Here is a 19,522-nt window from a genome sequence, read left to right on the forward strand (position 1 = left end):
GGGTTGCTTTTGCACAAACAAGCGTTAACTCGCCGTTTGCACTCGTGCAGTTCTGCAGAGGAATGCCAAACGGCGACAGGAGCAGAAGAACCTTCTGGAGAGACGATCGCATTTATCTGAAAGCAAGAAAAACTCTCAAGGGACAAGACTAGCAGTGCCACAAATGATTATTTTAAGAGTTGACTAATCACCGATGGATATAAAACATACATCTTAACCATCGTTAGCTTTGAGCTAACTAAAAATTAGATATATAACATTACCTGCGATAATGCTACTGTGAATGCTGTAAGCTGAATTTGGCTGCTGAAGATCCTTAAATTGATAGCTGAAATCAGTGAAGTTAATAGGTGAAAACGCTGAAGCTGATTGGCTGCTAAAATATTAGTTAAATGCCGAATTAGACTTAAAAACAGAAAAAAGCCTGTTAGCCGAAATACCTAGCATGCAGCTGAAATATTAGCTAAACTCTAAATTAGCATAGAAAAACTGAAAAATTCATAAATAAACCAAGATAGCTAGCATGTAGCTGAAATTTTAGCTGAACTCCAAAATAGTCAAAAAAATCCAAAATTAGCCAAAACAGCTAGCATGCAGTTGAAATACTAGCTAAACTCCAAATTAGCCTAAAAAACTGAAAAATTCCCAAATAAGGCAAAATAGCTAGCATATAGCAGAAATATTAGATGAACTCCAAAATAGTAAAAAAAAACAGCTAGCATGAAGCTGGAATATCAGCAAAACACCAAATTAGCCAAACAAAAGAAATGAAAAATTCCTAAATTAGCCAAAATAGCTAAAATGTAGCTGAAATATTAGCTAAACTCCAAATTAGCATAAAAAAAACTTTAGTAAATGCCAAAAAGTCCAAAAATCTAGCATAATGGCATTATACCTTTCAGCTTTACAACACTCTGACTCCATATAATATAAAGTAACTAATCGACTATTAAATCAGCTGTTGACTATTTTAATAGTGGATTAGTCGAACAATCATAGCAGACAAGACATCACGATTAGACTGACTAATTACCCCCCATACCACCCATTCCTCAGCCACACCGACAGGTTTGGGCAGGCAGCATCCCACGTCCAGAGACACAACTGTGGTGCAATGTTTGTACTTCTAAGCCCCCTTTTCTGTCTCGTCCTCAATTCCTGTCGACCACCAACAACTCAGAGGTCAGATCTGAGCCTTGATCTAACCAATCAAGCAGCTGCCATCAGAGGATGATGGAAAGATCGCACTCCAACGGGCACTTTTAGGATCAGCGGGTTAAAAAAGAGACCCGTTAACAAGCTGAAAGCTGTCAGTTCAGCAGCAGGTTAATGACCAAGCCCTTCACTCCCACTTTTCCCTGCAGGCGAGTCGGACTCGGACACAAACGCGCGGGGAGGATGTGAAGATGTGAGAGCACTGACCCACGCTTTGATGTCTTTTCCTCTGAATCACGAGGAAAAAAATCACCAGCTTCCCAGGCCGCTTTGCAGCTGAGAAAAAGATGACTGAGGAAAGTTCTGACAAAGTCTGGAATAAAGTAGAGGTGGGAGGAGAGTTTCAGTTTGAGCGCCAGCAGCGCCGCTGGATGTGGGACGGACCGCTGCAACTATTTGGCGCCGAGGTTTGAAAAGTTCTTCCTGTTGAGCAGAGAGTGACGCTGCTCAGCCTCTCTCGCTCTGACACACCTGAAAGCGTCTCGTAGAGTCTGACAGGTGAGACGGCGGCCTTTTTTCAGAGCTGACACCTGCAGCACCCACTGACCTTGCAGATCTTGCTCTCCTCCGTGTCGGCTCTGGTCCGTCCTCCGGCCGTCCTCTCCTGCTGGTACTCTGGCTTGAGTTGGCAGGAGAGCCCCGGGACGCCCTGGCCCGGCCTGACCTCCTGCTGCCGGGCGCCGCATCCCTGTGAGGTGGCCGCCCTGACCGCACTGGGGATGGGGAGCGCGGTGTGCACCGGTCTGGGGCTCACCGCTGAGGGCTGCCGGAGCTTGGAGGCGACACCAACTACCGGCATTCTACTTCCCCGGGCGACAAAAATACAAACACGGCGGGCTAAAAAAAGGACTGCGATGAAAGGGACTTCCAGATGTCTGGCACCAGGAGGGAAGGAGAAGGAAAACAAACAAAGCCGCCGTGGCTGCTCACGCTGAGGGGAGCTGGACCCAGACTGCGGCCTGCAGCTGGCAGAACTCACAGAGACTGAAACGGCTTCTCCTCCTTCACTCTCACTCCCTCCTCCTTCTCCTCCCACATGCGGCACTGCTCCCTCCCCTTCCCTCACTCCTCCTCTCCTCCTCCTCTCTCAGATGTCAGCGGCGGTTCAGGGGGGCGTGAACTCCCCAGGAAAGGTACAGCCAGGATTAGAGAGGACTGAGTGAGGGTGTTTGCTGAGGACAAACGCTTGAAATAAATGCGGTCTCTGTGTCTACATGGAAATCTGCGGCTGACTTTGATGCAGAAAAATGAGAAAAATGTGATAAAGAAAGTGAGTTTCTGTTCATCTGTTCAACATCTTTAGGGATGAAATCACTTTCATCTTTTCTAATGCTTCTGGATGACATACTGTCTCAGAGAATCATGATGTCACCCATAGAAAAGGACTTACTCATGGCTCCAATCAAATGAAGTCAATTTAGTTGCCATTACGGTCGCCGCCATGTTGGAGCCAGAAATTGTCACTCCAAGTCAATCTAAGTCTACGTTTCTATGGCAGCCACTTTCACCAATCAGGAGTGAGCTTGTTGGAAGGCCACACCCCTACCATTTGGAAGTGGCACGACTTTATTAAAGCATCTGATTGGCAAGTTTATAACTTGAATAACTTGCAAAAAAGAATAAAAACAAGGACAAGGTTAAGAAAAATGCATCAAATCAAGAATGGTAGTTCTGACAAATAGAATGACAGCTGTTTATTTCTCAATAGAAGTCAATGGGATTTTGGCTTCTTGGAGCTAGCAGCTACTTCCTGTTTGGAACGCCAGGGGGAGGGGTCTCCTTCACAGCCAATTAACTGAACAGATTTTAAATCTACCATATTTATCATGTATATTTTATTTTATTTTTATCCTCTCACCAATTTCTGTACCTGCGCTGTTGCTTATGCAATTTCCCCATTGAGGGACTAAAAAGGGTTTTCTTAATCTTAATCTTAACCGTTTTGCACATCACAGATGTAGAAACAACTAATACACAGAATGTGCACAGACATTTGTGTACATTGGGAATGTATTAGACCAGGTGCAAAGTGGTCTTCATGAGTTATAGAGTGTGTTCAGACCGGACACATTTGGTTTACTTAAAGTGAACCAGAGTTCGTTTCACCCGGTAGTTGGTCCAGGACCAAGAACCGCTGTCTGACCCATATTTAGAGGTGGTCTCAGTTTGTTTCCACTTGGACTGAGTTTCGACCCGCAGTCTGAATATTTTCTATGCTAAGATCGGAACAACCGGGCTAAAATGGTCACCGTACCAGGGCATTATGGGATATATCACCCTTACAGTGGTACCAAAGAAGCACTAAAGTGTTGTACCTGAACTTAAAACAGATATTCAAAATTGATCATGAAATATAAAGTTTGAATGAGTGAACTCTCCCGATGAGGACTGCAAACACTTCCATTTTTCTTTGACCGGTTGCTTTGCCCCGCCTTCATAATTCTTGGCTAATGACTGTGTTTTCAAGATTGGGCTTGAAACAGAAATGTCTGGTTGAAGTAAGACCAAACACAAGGTTCAGGCCTTGATCCAGACCAAATTAAGCTGACTCGGTCTGAACCAACAGAGTTTTTAAGTCTGAATACACCTCCAGTCATGGTCCAATAAGAGTAAATCAATTAGATCAACTTTATAGTTTTGTGTGCTGTTGGACTTCCCAAAAAAAAAGCTGACAAGCATATAAAAAATATTGCAGCTCCTATAATGACCACAGAAGAAGCGGCTAGGTGGCTCAGTGGGCTAGGTGAAGGGCTGGCAATGCAGGAGCCCTGGGTTCGATTCCCAGGGTTGTCCACTGATCCCCCCCAGATTGGGTCCTTAGACAAGACCCTTGACGCTGCTGCCTAACTGGGTCCCTGTGCCCCTCAAGTACAGGGTTGTGTCAGGAAGGGCATCCGGCGTAAAAAAAACTCTGCCAAATCACTGACGAAACAGTGGGTGCTGTTACGCTGTGGCGACCCCGAAAGGGATAAGCCGAAAGTGAACTACTATAATGACCACAGAAGTCAAGTGAGACTCACTGAGGTTGAAATTATTTCCATAAAAACTTTTTTAGTCTTTCAAATGTGTGCATCGTTAGGAACATGTCTCTTGATTGGCAGCCAAATAGACTCAACTTTCACCTCAAAATCCAAAAGCTTGTGTCGTTTTTTTAGGACATAGTTTCAGCTTTTTCCATGCTCTTTCACTTGCAGCCCTTCCAAACCCCAAGCTAGCATTACTGTTGCAACACAAGTTGTAAGCGATAATGGTGCTATCCAGCTGTCGAGGTATCCATTTAGACTGTTCCATGGACCAATCACAACACAGACGGTTTTTGACTATATTTTCAAGAATTAAACACGTTTATTTTATTTGTAACAAATTTGGCAATGACCATCAGACAGCACTTTTAAAGCCCATTTACAGAGGTCAACAAACAAAAAAAGTTGATTTAGGGTTTGGTTACCCTTTAAGGACCCCTCTGCGTTACTTTTTGATGCTTCTCTCCAAGTTTTCGTTTTTAAATCACGGTCCCAAACCTCCGGACTGCAAACAAGAAGCTGGTCCAGTACCGCGACGTGTAGCGCACTGTTACCCAAACCCGGTCCCCTAACCAAACACTGGACCAGATGTGGTACCGCACCCGGGCACGAACTGGGCATGAACCGGGTCCAATATCAGACATGAACAAGTACCGAGTTAAAGTTAGGCTACCAGTGCTGGGTTAGGGTACAGGTACTGGCTGTGTCCGGTGCGCATCCGGTACCACATCCAGTAGTGCGTCCCAAGGGTTGCGGGCCCTCAAAAACCACGTCAAAAAACAACAAGTTGGAGACACCAAAACGTCGAAAAATGACACAGAAGGATCCTTGACCAAACGTCAAAATGTGACGAGTTGATGATGAGAATGTGCTGGTTTTGTCCGAGGACACCGTTACTATCCAGACTGAAACTTTGATCCAGACCAACAAGAGTTAGTTGTTCACCTTAATCCACTCCAACCACCAGTATCAACGGTGTGTTTGGATCAGTTCGCGGTTCAAACACGGTGTCCTATCATGTCAGGACGATTTACAGAACCCGCTTTGGTGAAACTACAATGTTGTAGAGTTTATATTGGAGACACAACAATTTACAGCTGGACCCTTTGAAGCCCAAACGTTTGTGTAAACTCTTGTAATCAAAGACTTTGAAGATAAACTTTTACATTTGTTGAAACTTTGTGAACTTCAAAGGAGTGTGCGGCTGGTTTGATTGTATTAATAATGAGAAAACAAGTCATGAAGGTCGAGTTAGAAAACAGTCAAAGACGCAAAACAATCCTAATTGTATTATTGTGTCAAAGTGTATTCATTTGATTAAAGATCCAAAATGCACCTTACATTACGGCCCAAATAGGATAAACATTTATTGAACACCTTAAAATTACATTTTTAAAACTTCAAAACTGTAACTTTTTAACATATTTTATGATTTAGATACATAGCATTTCCTGTGATAATGCTACTGTGAATGCTGTAAGCTGAATTTGGCCTCTGAAGATGCTAGTGCTGATAGCTGAAGATGCTGAAATTGATTGCTAAAAACACTGAAGCTGATAGCTGAAAACAATTAAACTAATAGCCAGCTAAAATATCAGCTAAATGTCTAATTAGCCTAAAAAACAAGCAAAAAAAAAAAAACTAGTTTAGCCAAAACCGCTAGCATGTAGCTGAAAAAAGATAAACTTAATAATATCCCAAAAAAGTAAAAAAAAGCCTTAATAAGCCAAAAGAGCTAGCATGTAAACATTAGCCTAACGCCAAAACAGTAAAAAAAAAAGCCTGGATTAGCCAAAACAGCTAGCATGTACCTGAAATATTATCTAAACTCCAAAATAGCATAAAAAAAATATTGTAAACGCCAAAATAGTCCAAAAAGCTAGCAGAATGATAATTTTTAAAACTTTAAACCTTAACTTTTTAACACCATTGTGAATAATAAAAAGGCAGGAAGATTATTCCAGAATAGTTTTAAGAAAAAAGTTGATAATGATTAAATAAGTAAACATTGAAAATCACCCATCATGCACTAAAAACTCAAGATTTTGCCATAAATATTTTTTAATTAATTATAAATAAAGTTTTTGCTCACTTTAGACCAAAGTTAGCTATATTTAGTATGTTAGTTTTTTATCTTTAATAAAGTATAACCGTTGAATAGATGTTAGAAAAAGAAAATGAATGAGACTTAGAGTTTTTGGGGGAGACTGAAGAGAGGCAGAGCACTGCAGTGTCTGCCAGCCTCACATAAAGAAGAACTGCTGATCACAGAGTTGGCTTTTATTATTTTGGCAGCGTCTTAAATACTTGTCCATTCAGCTTTACGACTGCCTCCTCTTTTGGCTCAGAGACAGAGCTACTTCGACCGAGCCTTTCAAGCTAAGCATCTTACAAAAATTATATTTATGTGCAACCAAAGAACATAAATTTAGCTCTAAACGGGCTATGTGTTGTTTACAGCAGCATCAAAACACACAGATTTTTCCAGCAGAGACCAAAGAATTCCAACTACGGTCACAAATACAACTGGATGGGGAGGTATCGGCAGAATGTTCAAGAGTTTATTGAAAATCGTTGCCGTGGTCATGAATGTAGACGGCGGTAGCCGGCAACCAGCTGGAGATATCGACCAGTTGGAACTGCTATGGCCACCCACCCACCTGTTGCCCAATTTTGGAATGGCACCACTGGATTTCTACTTTGCAATCTCCAAATGTGCCTGGGTGGCCACTGACCAACTTTTATGAAAAAATGTAAAACCTCAGCGGCCACCACAAAGTACATAAAAATGCGACTTTCGCCCTTTCCAATTACAAATGCCAAATTTGCTGAAAAACTTGAATTTTGGTCGCCGCAAATATATGACCATAGATCCAGCAATGACTCCTTTCTCTGAGCTGGAAACCAGTAAGTATCAAATGTTGCAGTTCCTCAATTGACCACTAGGAGCTGGTTAACTTGGATGTAAATATACACATTTGCATTACAAATAAGTGTGTAAAACCTTGTTAAAAATATTAAAATGTGTATTGCTTTATTTTCTAGTCACGGTGTTAGATAAATTACATTTTAGAGTAATTGATTACTGTACTCTAGCTACTAGTTGCAATACCTAAATTAATTTTTATCTATTTTAAAAAGAAATTCACTGCTGGTTACTTTACTGTTCAAGGTAACATGCTAAAGCACAAGAGATCCTTGTCCTTCATTTAACTTTATTTTAAAGCAGTGACATTGTGGGATGTATGAACATGGTTCAAGACATCACTTAGCGTCATTAGAATTCAGACAGGAGTGGGAAAAATAACTCAAAAATATTGCGGCCTCTTTTACCACAAGCTTAGTGTGGTTTTACGATGCCGTCAAGAGTTTGGACGGTAACTCATTGACACTGTGGAAAGCAGTTTACCTTCAAGACATCACTTTCACCCTGCTGGAATATTTTTGACGTTGTGACTTAGTTTTGTTTTTTTTTTCTTAATTAAATCGCAGTTTCGTTTCATTTACCTGAGACAGAATGTCAGAGCCTACTGTTTACACTACTGTCTAATCCATTTATTTTATTAATCACCTAGAACTGTAGGGTTCAACTCTCATGGAAGCAGGTCATCCCAAATGATTGGTAGGACGTCTCCTTCCCAGTCAGGCTTTCTCTGGCTAGTCAACAGTACAGACCTTATATGAATTGTCACCTTACTGAAGTGTGAGTTCAAGTGATCCAAGAAGCTGTGTTCTATCAAAAAAAAACATAAACCACCCTCTATTCATGAGAAAAAAGAATACCACAAAGGTCATCTGATGGCAGCCAATTGAAGCAGTTTTGGTGTTTTTATGCTGATTTATCAAAAGCAACCTTTTAAGACACATTATACTCGTTTTATCTACATTTATAGAAAAGTCTTAGGACTCATCGAAACATGGATGACCGCACAGTCCTTGTCTAAATCAGGGACACCTGTAGACCATCTCCTTCCTATGCAGATAAAGGAGACAGTATCGTTGGGACTACAAAAAAGCAGAAATGACCAAAGAAACATCACAAAGAAAAAGAAAAAGTAAGTTGACAGTACCACTTTTTTGTCCTGTGTATGCATATATATTTATCCTTTACCTACCCTTTGCTAAAGGATTGTTGTAGAATTCAAGTATCCAAAATGATGAGTATGTATCTTGTGTGTACAGGTGAATGAGAAAAAACAGGTTTCCTCCCATAAATATGACAGCACCACTGTAAAAAAAATGAAATATTCATTCCATAGATTGGAATTGGTTATTTCAATCAATCAAAATCTAAAATACTAAAGAAGGTGAATGAAAGAGACGTCTATCTAGACATGTAGGTTAAATTTTAGACAATTAATGTCACTTTACTGGACAAATAAAAAAATCAAAGTAAAAGATAGAAATCCACATATACATGATGCTATTATAATTACTCATAACTCTAAATAAACTATTATTTATACAATAAATAGCACATTGAATCCATTATATGTGAGGTTTGCCGAGCAAATAATTCCTAGTAAGAATGGGTCAAGAAAGGAATGATATTCAACACACCACGGCTTCCGCTTCTCTTCAGTTCTGTGCTTTCCTTCTCTTTCACCCGGAATAGAATCAGCAACTCCAACATGTTCTCAATTAAGGCTATCGTGAAGAGTCTAAAACAGGATACCACATAACATGGCGCCGGTCCAAGTCTGCCTTCCTGCACCAACAGGAGGGCGTTTGGCGGACGACCTGCTAGCAACTGTTGGGAAACTGAGGTGTTATTAAAGCCCCCGACTTCCCTCTGCTTTCCATTAATATCTACAGAAATGTGCAGACACAGCAAGAGTACGACTTTTGAGAATGGGAATATTTTTGATGTAGCTGGAGGTGATAAGGCTGTGAAACGGTTCTAAAGGGTCACGGTGCAACAACAATGGAGCGATCCATGAACAGGACTCAGGTTAAACCTCATCTACTAACCAAACTAAGCAGGTCAGCACCTTCATGTCTGGCTGTGAGGTCCAACCACTTCTCTAAAACCAACCAAACCAGCCTCTAGTGAAAACTAGGGAACATATGGGACCAGAGGAGAAAAGACCTGAATAGTTAGAGATTTCTTACTTGTTTATTGAAAGTATAAAAAGTCCATAAGGTCAACGATCCAGCGTTTTTCAAACTACGGACCGGTTTAGTGTCAGACGATTTTTCCACAGGCCTTTTTTCTTGTTTTTGCCTCCAATTTCTTTTACTTTTGAGGGTAAAGTTTACCATCATTCTCTATAAAATACCTGCAGCTGCTTTAAACTTTATCTATGCAACAGATTTAATGTCAAAATATAACATGGAGTTTCCCTAAACCCATAACTATCAAGGTGGAAGCTAAAAAAATCAGACGCTAACTTCACCCTTATCCAACCTCTGAGGTATGACCAAGGTGTTGACGTCACCCATAGAAAATTACTTACTTATAGCCCTCGCGAAATGATGCCAAAGCCTGTCACCGCCGTTTCCTGATCGTCTGCCGCCATTTTAAAGCCGAAAGTGATTGGTCCGACTCGGATTGGTCACGTTTTCAGAGGAACTACTGTTGCCCAACACCCCTTCCACTGAAAGCAGCTTGAGAGAATGAAATCCAACGTTTAAGGCGGGGCCAGCGAAAATCACATGCTTTTACTGAGGCATCTGATTGGTCAGTTTATAACTTGAAAAACTTGCGATACAGAAAATATTTGTTCTTTTTAAATTAGGATTAATAAGAAGATGTTAATCAGAGAGAGATTCTGACAAAAAAAGTCTAAGTAATTACTGTCTATTTCTCAATGGAAGTCTATGGGGTTTTGGCTCCTTGAAACCAGCGGGTACTTCCTGTTTGGAACACGAGGGGGGAGGGGTTGATATGTCTAGTGAATATACAGTCATTGGGTGTGACAGATGAATAAATAAAAAAAACACTAAAACTAGTATTTTCTAAACATAATGATAAAGGTGGATCCACTGTTTGAACTACTTTATTAAAATTAGAGCGCCAGTTGATGAATATTCTCCATTATTTAGAGTAAAGACTCCTGATTTTTGTCTGTTAAATGCAAATTTCTTTTAATTTAGAGTAAAACGCTCTTATTTTGTTTCCTCTCTGGCTCTTTTCTGCAAAAAAGCCCCTCCAAATATGTTTTTTTTTTTTTTTTTCTAACTTTGCTAGCTTGGCAGTTTCAATCTAGAGGGCAGCGCATTCGTCAAAAACGAGTTGCATGTAGTAGAGAATCCAGGAGTTTTCCAAAACAAATCTTCCTTTTGAATCAATTCATAAATAAAACAAAACCATTAAGTCGTGTTTTTTTTTTCTTTGCTACTCGATGCTAACTGTCCCACTGCTTTAGTCAATTACTAGAAATAACAGATCGGTCACTGTTCCAGGATGTCATTAATTGATGGACATTTGGAAACAGATCTTATAGGTGTGAGTGTGGCTCATAAGACACACATCACCTCAGGTCACATGACGTCAGCACCGATGCCGCTCTGTGGCTGTGAAAACAAACACACCAGGGTTCTGGAGATAAGACGGGGTCAAACACTTCCCCCTCAGGCTGTGGCGGACACGCGAACTGACTTGTAACACACACTCCACGGAGATACCGCCACGCACCTGCGCCTGTCACGACGCTATCAGCCCAGCGCACGTCAGACAACACGGAAAATAAAACCAACACTCACAACAGAGAAGTGCCTGAATATCAGGAGGCGTGAACAGCAGCTCGCTGAGTGCAGGCATGTGTCTGTAAAGAGGAGTTCTAGTCACGGCCTCCGTGTTTAGTCCTGCTCAGAGCGCATGAGCGACTGCGTGCTTTTGACGCTTGTAATTAGACGCCTAAAATACAGACTGAGGTTTGCAGCTGAAACATGGAAATAGACGAGGTTGTTGGTTTCTTTGATATGACGGAGTATTAGGGCCACCAAAAAACAAGGAATACAACTAGTTTTTTCTCGTAAAATTATGACTTTAAATCTCGTAGATTTACGAGTTTTTTTTCTTGTAAATTTACGACTTTAAATCTTGTAGATTTACAATGTTTTTTTCTGGTAAATTTATGACTTTAAATCTTGTAAATTTACAACTTTAAATCTCATAAATTTACGAGTTTTTTTCTCGCAAATTTACGACTTTAAATCTCGTAGATTTACAATGTTTTTTTTTCTCGTAAATTTATGACTTTAAATCTTGGAAATGTACGACTTTAAATCTTATAAATTTACGATATTTTTTCTCTTCAATTTATGACTTTAAATCTCGTAGATTTACAAGTTTTTTCTAGTAAATTTGCGACTTTAAATCTTGTAAATTTTCGACTTTAAATCTCATAAATTTACGAGTTTTTTTCTCTTCAATTTACGACTTTAAATCTCGTAGATTTATGAGTTTTTTTCTCGTAAATTTACGACTAAATCTCATAAATTTAAGAGATTAAAAGTCATAAATCTAGCCTACGACATTTAAAGTCGTAAATATAAGACTTTATTCTCGTAATTTAGCATTTATTCTCATAAATTTACGAGATTTAAAGCCGTTTTCAAAGTCATTTTAAAAATAAAATTTTCTTCATAAAGTGGCCCTAATACTCCGTCGTACTTTTACATTTACAGGTCAATGAAGCGATAAAAAGCAACTTTAGAAGAGCTTTGGAGAAATACCACACATGTTTTTGTTATCTAATTGGAACCAAATCTACATTCTGCTCAAAAACATTGTTAAAACATAAATGTATAGTTTAGTATTAACTGAGAAAAGTCTTGTGATTATATTGATAAAGGAGTAGCTTATCGTTGTTTTTACCACAGCTCTATACCACTTAGAGTGACCGAATCTGTAAAAGATTTAGTAACTTATAAAAATCTAACTGAGGACTTGCTGACTAGGCCTCAGCCCACACGTGTCAGCTGGTAACACTGCGTGTCCCCCTCCTGTGGGAAGCCTGTGGGGGTTTGGGCCGGGAGTGGGCACATTTGAGGGATGCTGGAATCTGAAAAATGCCTCCTTCCATGACTACACTCTTAAATAAGACATTAAGTACAATGTTTGATTAATTAAAGGTAATTAAGGCTTCCTGAATTCCACTTTCATTGGTGCTGTTTCCACTACTGTCATGTGGTCACTCGCCTCTAGAACGGCCTAAAGGAGGCTTGTGGGCCGCCTGGATTTCCCCGCGAGCTTCAGACTGCAACAAATCTGCCTCCTCCTGGTCTTTTAGTCCTGACTTTTTAAACTACATTAAGTAAAAACAGAAGATTTAAAATAGTATTCATTGTGTTCTCCCTTTCAAATGTACGACAGAGTCTTAGAGCCACCATCTGCGGAGTGCCACAGTCCTCCGCGGATGGTTCACACCGCGCAACGTAAAATTTTGGTCTATTTTGTGCGCGAGCCGCGAGCGATCCGCGTCAATCCTGGCAGAAAGTTCCATCAAGATACATGAAAAAAAATCTGGTTTATTTTTTTTAAAATATAACCAATTTTCACAATAAAACACCGATGCGATCATGTTTTTGTATCTAAACAGACAGTAAAAAAGAAAAAACATACAATCACAACAAACACACAAAAACACACACACTTCTCTGCACACTTCTAGCGGACAAATTCAGCTTACAGCATTCACACTAGCATTATCACAGGTAATACTATATATCTAGTTTTTAGTTAGTTTAAAGCTAATGATGGTTAAGATGTGTGCTTTACATCCAGTTTGTGCATGACCCGATTAGTCGACTAATCTGAAAAAATAATCGGTGACTAGTCGACTATTAAATTATTTGTTTGTGGCAGCACTAGTTTAAATGTAATCTTTTAATAACCTATCCAAATGTTTATAATCGGAACCCAGTGGAGTCATACATATACATTGTTAGATGTTTGTATTGATTAAATTTGTACTTTGGGAAATCGGTGACGTCATACTTACTAAATAAAAAAAATAAAAAAAGTTGTAAGCATGGTGTCCGAATTGCTTTTAATAGCCAAGACACTATAGTCCTGCAATATTATGTTTTTAAGTGGTTAGGGATTGTGGTGGGAATTCGGACATAGCCGTAGATTTGTTCAGGAATAAAAATCGGCGAACGCACAATGGAGCAGGTAGTGAAGGAATTCGGACATAGCCAAAACATTTTGCAAGGTTTCCTTCACAGAATACAGCAAATTCTAATTGTTACTCTGCGTTTTATGTACTTTTAAATATGTGTGTGCTAAAGGATAGCTTAATTTTTGAATGCAGTTTTCACTCCTTGCATTACGGACATGAGGAGTTGAGTCCTTGAAGAAGCATCTTGAGTTGGAAGGATCATTTTTCTCTTTAGATGCTAGAGGAAAGCAAAGAGGGCAGAAAAGTTTGGACTTTTTTCCCTTTTTGGGATAGATGGTACCAACTAGAGAGAAAGAACTGGCTTTAAATGGGACCATTGTCTATAGGTCAGAGTCAGAAAGTCAGGAAAAAGTCATCCCTCAATGGCGCCCAATCCGATCATCTTTTGATCCATTGTAAAAGTGTTCTCTTTATTACGATTATGTCATTTTTAAGCCAAATCAAAACTTGTGTTGTTTTCTAGGACATAGTTTCTGCAGAGCAGTATGTGTCAGGCACACTGACGTGCTTTTGAATATTCTACGAATGAAAAAATAAGATTAAGTTCACTTTAAATATTAGTTAGAGAAACACTTTTATATTTTAGATTTTTTAAAACGATCTAAAACATCAGAAATACTTTAAATTCGAAGTCTTTCTGCAAACATCCTGACCTAAGCAGGAATCATCAATCATTGAGGGGCATGTGTCATCAACTCTCTCAAAAGTTTTTTTCCTAGACTGCATCAAAGGGAATGAATGAGGTGCCTGGGCCACATAATCCACTGCAGGTCATTAGAAAATATGATTTTGTTTTCATTGGTTTGTCCTTTCAAAGATCTGCAGGGAATGGAACTGGAAAATGTGGATGGGCTGCACAGTCAGATGGAAAAGTCCATTATTCCCTGACAACACAGACGAGCTCTGTATTAAATGTCAGAATTTCCCAAATGAGCAGGATTCAATAAAATACAGAGAAGTGGGTTTGATCCTGAGAAAAACTGGTTGTTAAGATTTATACTTCCAGCACAAACTCATTGATTATGTCCAAAGCATCTGAAAAAAGTAATACAGTATTTCAACCTTTGTGCAAATGTTTGCAGCAACAATATTGATCCTGTTAGGAGGTTATGAGAATATCCCAGATCCACAACTCCCAGTCCGCCGACTGGTTTCTATATGGGGTCAAATCAGGATCAGATTAAAGTAAATGATAAAACAGACTGAAAACTTGAAAAATAGACTTTGTCATTGAAAAAAAAAGAAAATTTGAAAACAACGCGTTTTTAATTTGAAAAAAAAAAACTAAAAAAATTAAAAAAAAAACTGAAAATTTGAAAAAAAAATTGAAAATGTGAAAAAAACTGAACGTTTGAAAAAAATGTAAATAAAAAAACTGAAAGCTTGAAAAAACAAAAAACTATAAATGTAAAAAATACTATAACATATCCATTAGCAACATTAGTGCTGATTTGAATTTTCATCTTTTGCCCATGGTGCATTTACGGTCAGCCAATGAGCTCAAAGTAGGACTAGTAAGTATTTATCCCCATGTAACATTAGGCTCAACTCAGCAGTGAAAACTCAAAAATCAGAATTGAAACTGTAAAACTGATGACTAAAAGCAAAGATTCAGAAAAAAAAATGAAAATTCAAAACAGCATCTGTTTCTAATGGATAATTATTTTCAATCAGAAATGTTTACATTTATGTTTTTTCTATTTCAAGTTTCAAATATTTTTTTACATTTTCAAAACATTTTTTTTTAATTTACAATTTCTTGTTTTCAAATTTTCAATTTTTTTTCAGTTTTCAAATTTTCATTAAAAAAAATTCAGTTACAACATCTATTTTTCAAGTTTCCAATCTGTTTTTTTTTGTTCACTTTAAGATGATCCTGATTTGACCCCATAGTTCTGTCCCATAGGACAGTTGGCCCTGGGCTGCAGAGAAAACAAAAACACACAACCAAAAATGTTCCATTTTATTTGAAATCTGATTCTAAATCATGTTTTATTGTGGAAAACTATTTGATTTTCTCTACCACATCTGACTCATTCTTGCCACATGTCGAGTCCCTCTGTCAAAAATCCATCGGCTACAAAACTAAAACTATGGACACCCACTTCATCCCCGAACGGGTTGGTCCGTGTCTGACATTAAGCTGGAAAAGATTGAGGACCACTGTTCTAAATCACTCTGCACATAGTTCTATGGCATCATTTCACAAATGCTTTTGATTCGAAAATGTCAACATTTACAGAGTGAGCAGATGCAGACTACAAAGAAACTATTAGTGATCTAACAAACCTTTGGAACCCACAGTCCACATTTCCGCTTCACTTCCTGTTTTAGTCAATAAACTGAGTTCAGGCTGAAAGGATCTAAAGGTGTGTTCAGACTGGACACGTTTGGTTTGTTTACATTGAGCCAGAGTTTGTTTCCCCCGATAATCTGGAATACATTTTCAGTCTGAATACACCAAAGTAGATCCAGGACCAGGAACCGCTTTTAGACCCATCTTTCGAGGTGGTCTCTGTTTCCAATTGGCAAAATTGTTCTGCAAAATATAGATTTTGAATAAGTAAACAATCCCAAACTATCCTGAACTATGACAAGGAGTGCAATATTTAGAACTTCCATTATTCTTTCTCACATTGATTTTACCCCACCCTCATTATTCCTGGCCAATGACTAAAGAGATCTTTAATCAGATGGTTTTGTTTACAAGCTTTGGTTCGAAACAGAAATGTCTGATTGAAACAAAATCTGAAAACAGACCAAACAAAAGGTTCGGGACTCGCTCCGGACCAAATTAAGAGGTCTCGATTTGGATCAACAGACTTTTCCAGTTTGAATACATTCTAAAAATCAGCCTGTGTCTTTTCCAGAGCATGATTTAGCCGAAATATAGCTTCATCCACACTTAGGGCTGGTTTATGCTTCCAAGCTATTTGTAATTGCTCATGTCGTCATTAGAGGGGAATCACCCCAGTCGCTGGTGGGGTCACCACTGGAATTATTGGCTTGGAGAAAACTCGGAAAATGTCTGAAAATAAGGAAATTTAACTGGAGAAATTATAGGAAATACTGAACTTCACACACAGATACACAGACACAGAGATACAGAGAGATCAGAATGAAAATAGAGCAAGTTACTGGAAATATGTGTCCTATATCTCATACAGTATCTTACAGCACTTGAAGATGCAGTGCGCCCTTGTTTATTGTTCATTTTTATTTTTTCGCCTTTCTATTTTCTGCTTCTGTTTAGAGGCCAAACTCATCACTTCCTCCTCTGTCATGTACCTCCAGATCCCACAAGTGTAAAAGCAGGATATCATTGACAACAAACGCTGGAGATGGTTGTACCACTTGAAAAGTATAAACACCCCTTGGAAGTTTATCGCAGCTATCACAGACAGTCGCATTCAAAACCAGCCGACATTAGTGTGAACTAGACCTACGATTGTGGAAACAATTGCTGCGATGGCTGATCGGTGTGAAGTATAAACCAGCCTTTAGCTGATTCAAAAAAATCACTTTACAGAGACTCCCTGGAAACATGGACTTAGTTAGCACTATAAGAATTCAAATGTTTCCTACAAACTAAACATTAAAAAAAGGAATAATAAAAGAAGAAGCTGGCTGCACGGTGGCGCAGTGGTTAGCGCTCTCGCCTCACAGCGAGAAGGCCCCGGTTCGAATCCCGGCTGGGACCTTTCTGTGTGGAGTTTGCATGTTCTCCCCGTGCATGCGTGGGTTTTCACCGGGGACTCCGGCTTCCTCCCACCGTCCAAAAACATGCTTCATAGGTTGATTGGTGACTCTAAATTGCCCCTAGGTGGGAATGTGAGAGTGAATGGGTGTGTGATTGAGGCCCTGAGACAGACTGGCGGCCTGTCCAGGGTGTACCCCGCCTTCGCCCATCAGTAGCCGGGATAGGCTCCGGCACCCCGCGACCCCGACAGGGACGAAGCGGACAAGAAGATGGATGGATGGAAAAGAAGAAGCTGACCTTTTTGGCAAATCTACTGGAGAAATTTTGAAATAAAAGCGGCTGAAAGGAGTTTCCTCTGTAGGGTGGCTGGGTGCTCCCTTGGAGATAAGGTGAGAAATTCGGTCACTCGGAGAGAACTGGGAGTAGATCTACTTCTCCTCCACATTGAGAGGAGCCAGTTGAGGTGGCTCGGGCATCTGGTCCGGATGCCTCCTGGACGCCTCCCTGGAGAGGTGTTCTGGCATGTCCCACTGGGCAGAGGCCCCGGGGAAGACCCAGAGACTATGTCTCTCAGCTGGCCTGGGGTCTAGCTCCTCTGGGGGGATGCCTAGTGGTCCCCCCAGAGGAGCTGGAGGAAGTGGACGGCGAGAGGGAAGTCAGGGAATCTTTGGTTAGACTGCTGCCCCCACGACCCGGTCCTAGATGAGCAGAAGAAGATGGATTTGATACTTCTTTACAAATAGGAGGTGCTGTAACAAGATCCTCCCATATCCCATAGCTTTTCCAGTCCAGACTATCAGTAAGAATCACAGCTGGATCAGCCTCTCCCATCGGCAGTGAGATCCCAACAAGTTCCCCTAAGACGAGTAAAGCTTCTTGTTAGATACTACAGACTCAAAGTTAGATTCACTGCTTTGCACGAGGATTCATTAACCTCTCACGGAATCCATGAGCAGATTTTCACTGCAATGTTAATTTTTTTTTTTTTTTTTTTTTGTGGAAATTCTAAGCGCCGAACAATTGTGGCAGCTTTGCTGTTTTCTCTAACTTTGATTCTTTGATCACATCTAAGAACACCCACCAGAGTCAAAGGAAAGTGCTCTGACTGTGCTAAGACTCTGGCTACTTTTAGCATCCGCCTCCTGAGCTGTAAGTTTGTTTTCTCATTTAACAAACACATACTGGTGTCATCTGTGGCTGGCCCAAGGTTGTTTTGATTCGCCCTCATTAGTGTAGAAGTCTGTGTAAAATTGTCATCAGAGAAAGCTGTGTAATTAAAGGAGGCATAAAATGCACCACTGCCCTTAGCTATGCTCCTGAAAGGTGGCCCGTTGCCAGTAGACCCAGATGTGAGCTTATTTACCACCCCCTACGCCTCCTATCATTCAGATACTGTACACAACCAGAAGATCCCTTCCAATGAGAAGGTGCACAACTTTGTTTTTCAAACTTCAAAATCATTCCTGCGCCAGCACTGAGTCCCACAACATCTTGTTATGCTTAGTGTCTCTTCAACAGCCAAGGCTTGTTAAAGATGTCTTTAAAGCACAGCCTGCAGTTACTGTACAAGTCCAAACTCTTGTAAACTGTACAGTCATTAGACCAGTTTCTAAAGCAAAGCAGCTGCTGAGTTTCTCTGCCATGTTTTGCTTTGTGATACACTGAGGATGGGCTAAAGTGGAGACAGTCATCTAATTAGTACACTCAAAGGCATTTAGGGACCATGAACCGCCTTCCAATGACCGGGCGTCTGCGTGACAGCAGGCTGTTAGCAGTTTCTCTCCTTTGACACAAACGTGTTGACTGGACTTCCTTCTGACCGGTCCTGATGGGTCTGAGGAAGCTCCCTCTCTCTGTTAAAGGAGATATAATTTTTGGATGGTCGCCTTTGGCTGTCCTGCCTTTGTTACTGCAACCAGAAAACACAAGCCCATGAACAATTTTAATGTACTGACTTCTTGGGTGTTGTACTAAATTAAGGCTTATTATACTTTTATATTATGCTACATCAAGTTCTTTTTTTTTTAAACTTATGTAGTTTGTTACACTTTTATACTTTGGTATTAAATAAATTGATCGTTACATGAACCCACGTGGAGCTCCAGAAAAGTTGTAATCAGTTTCAAGGACCTAATCAGTATTTTTCAGCTTAAAAACAAATCCATAAATTACCTTTCTGGCAGGAGCCGTAACATGGACGATGACCACTCAAGACGTAGGTTTGGTGAAGACAACCATTTAAGGCAGGGGTGTTGAGCTCGATCGCAAAACGTATTAATTGCAATTGAAATGTAATTGTTATTGTAATAATTATGAACTAGATATATAGCATTACCTACGATAATGCTAGTTTCAATGTTGTAAGCTGAATTTGTCTGCAGAAGATGCTAGTGCTGATAGCTAAAAATGTTTAAACTGATGGCTAAAAACGCTGAAGATGATAGCCAGCTAAAATA

The 19,522-nt window shown here is 39.9% G+C and overlaps 1 protein-coding gene across 12 annotated transcripts in view; it reads right to left on the reverse strand.

Annotated features, from left to right (window-relative positions):
- The window catches only part of nav3 (neuron navigator 3), a 435,160-nt gene that overhangs the window by 205,298 nt on the left and 210,340 nt on the right, over window positions 1-19,522 (reverse strand). For 7 of the 12 annotated variants that reach the window (XM_024285266.2, XM_036210348.1, XM_024285240.2 and 4 more), the window contains exon 1: window positions 1,763-2,387. The exons of 3 other annotated variants lie outside the window; for them this stretch is intronic. In XM_024285266.2, the coding sequence (XP_024141034.1) occupies window positions 1,763-2,014 (252 nt within the window). In that variant the 5' untranslated portion in view covers window positions 2,015-2,387. Of the gene's footprint in view, window positions 1-1,762; window positions 2,388-19,522 lie in introns of those variants that run through there. 2 more of the 12 variants (XM_024285271.2, XM_024285257.2) reach the window with 1 other exon arrangement.

Source organism: Oryzias melastigma, linkage group LG23 (assembly GCF_002922805.2).
Source record: "Oryzias melastigma strain HK-1 linkage group LG23, ASM292280v2, whole genome shotgun sequence".
NCBI lineage: Eukaryota > Metazoa > Chordata > Actinopteri > Beloniformes > Adrianichthyidae > Oryzias > Oryzias melastigma.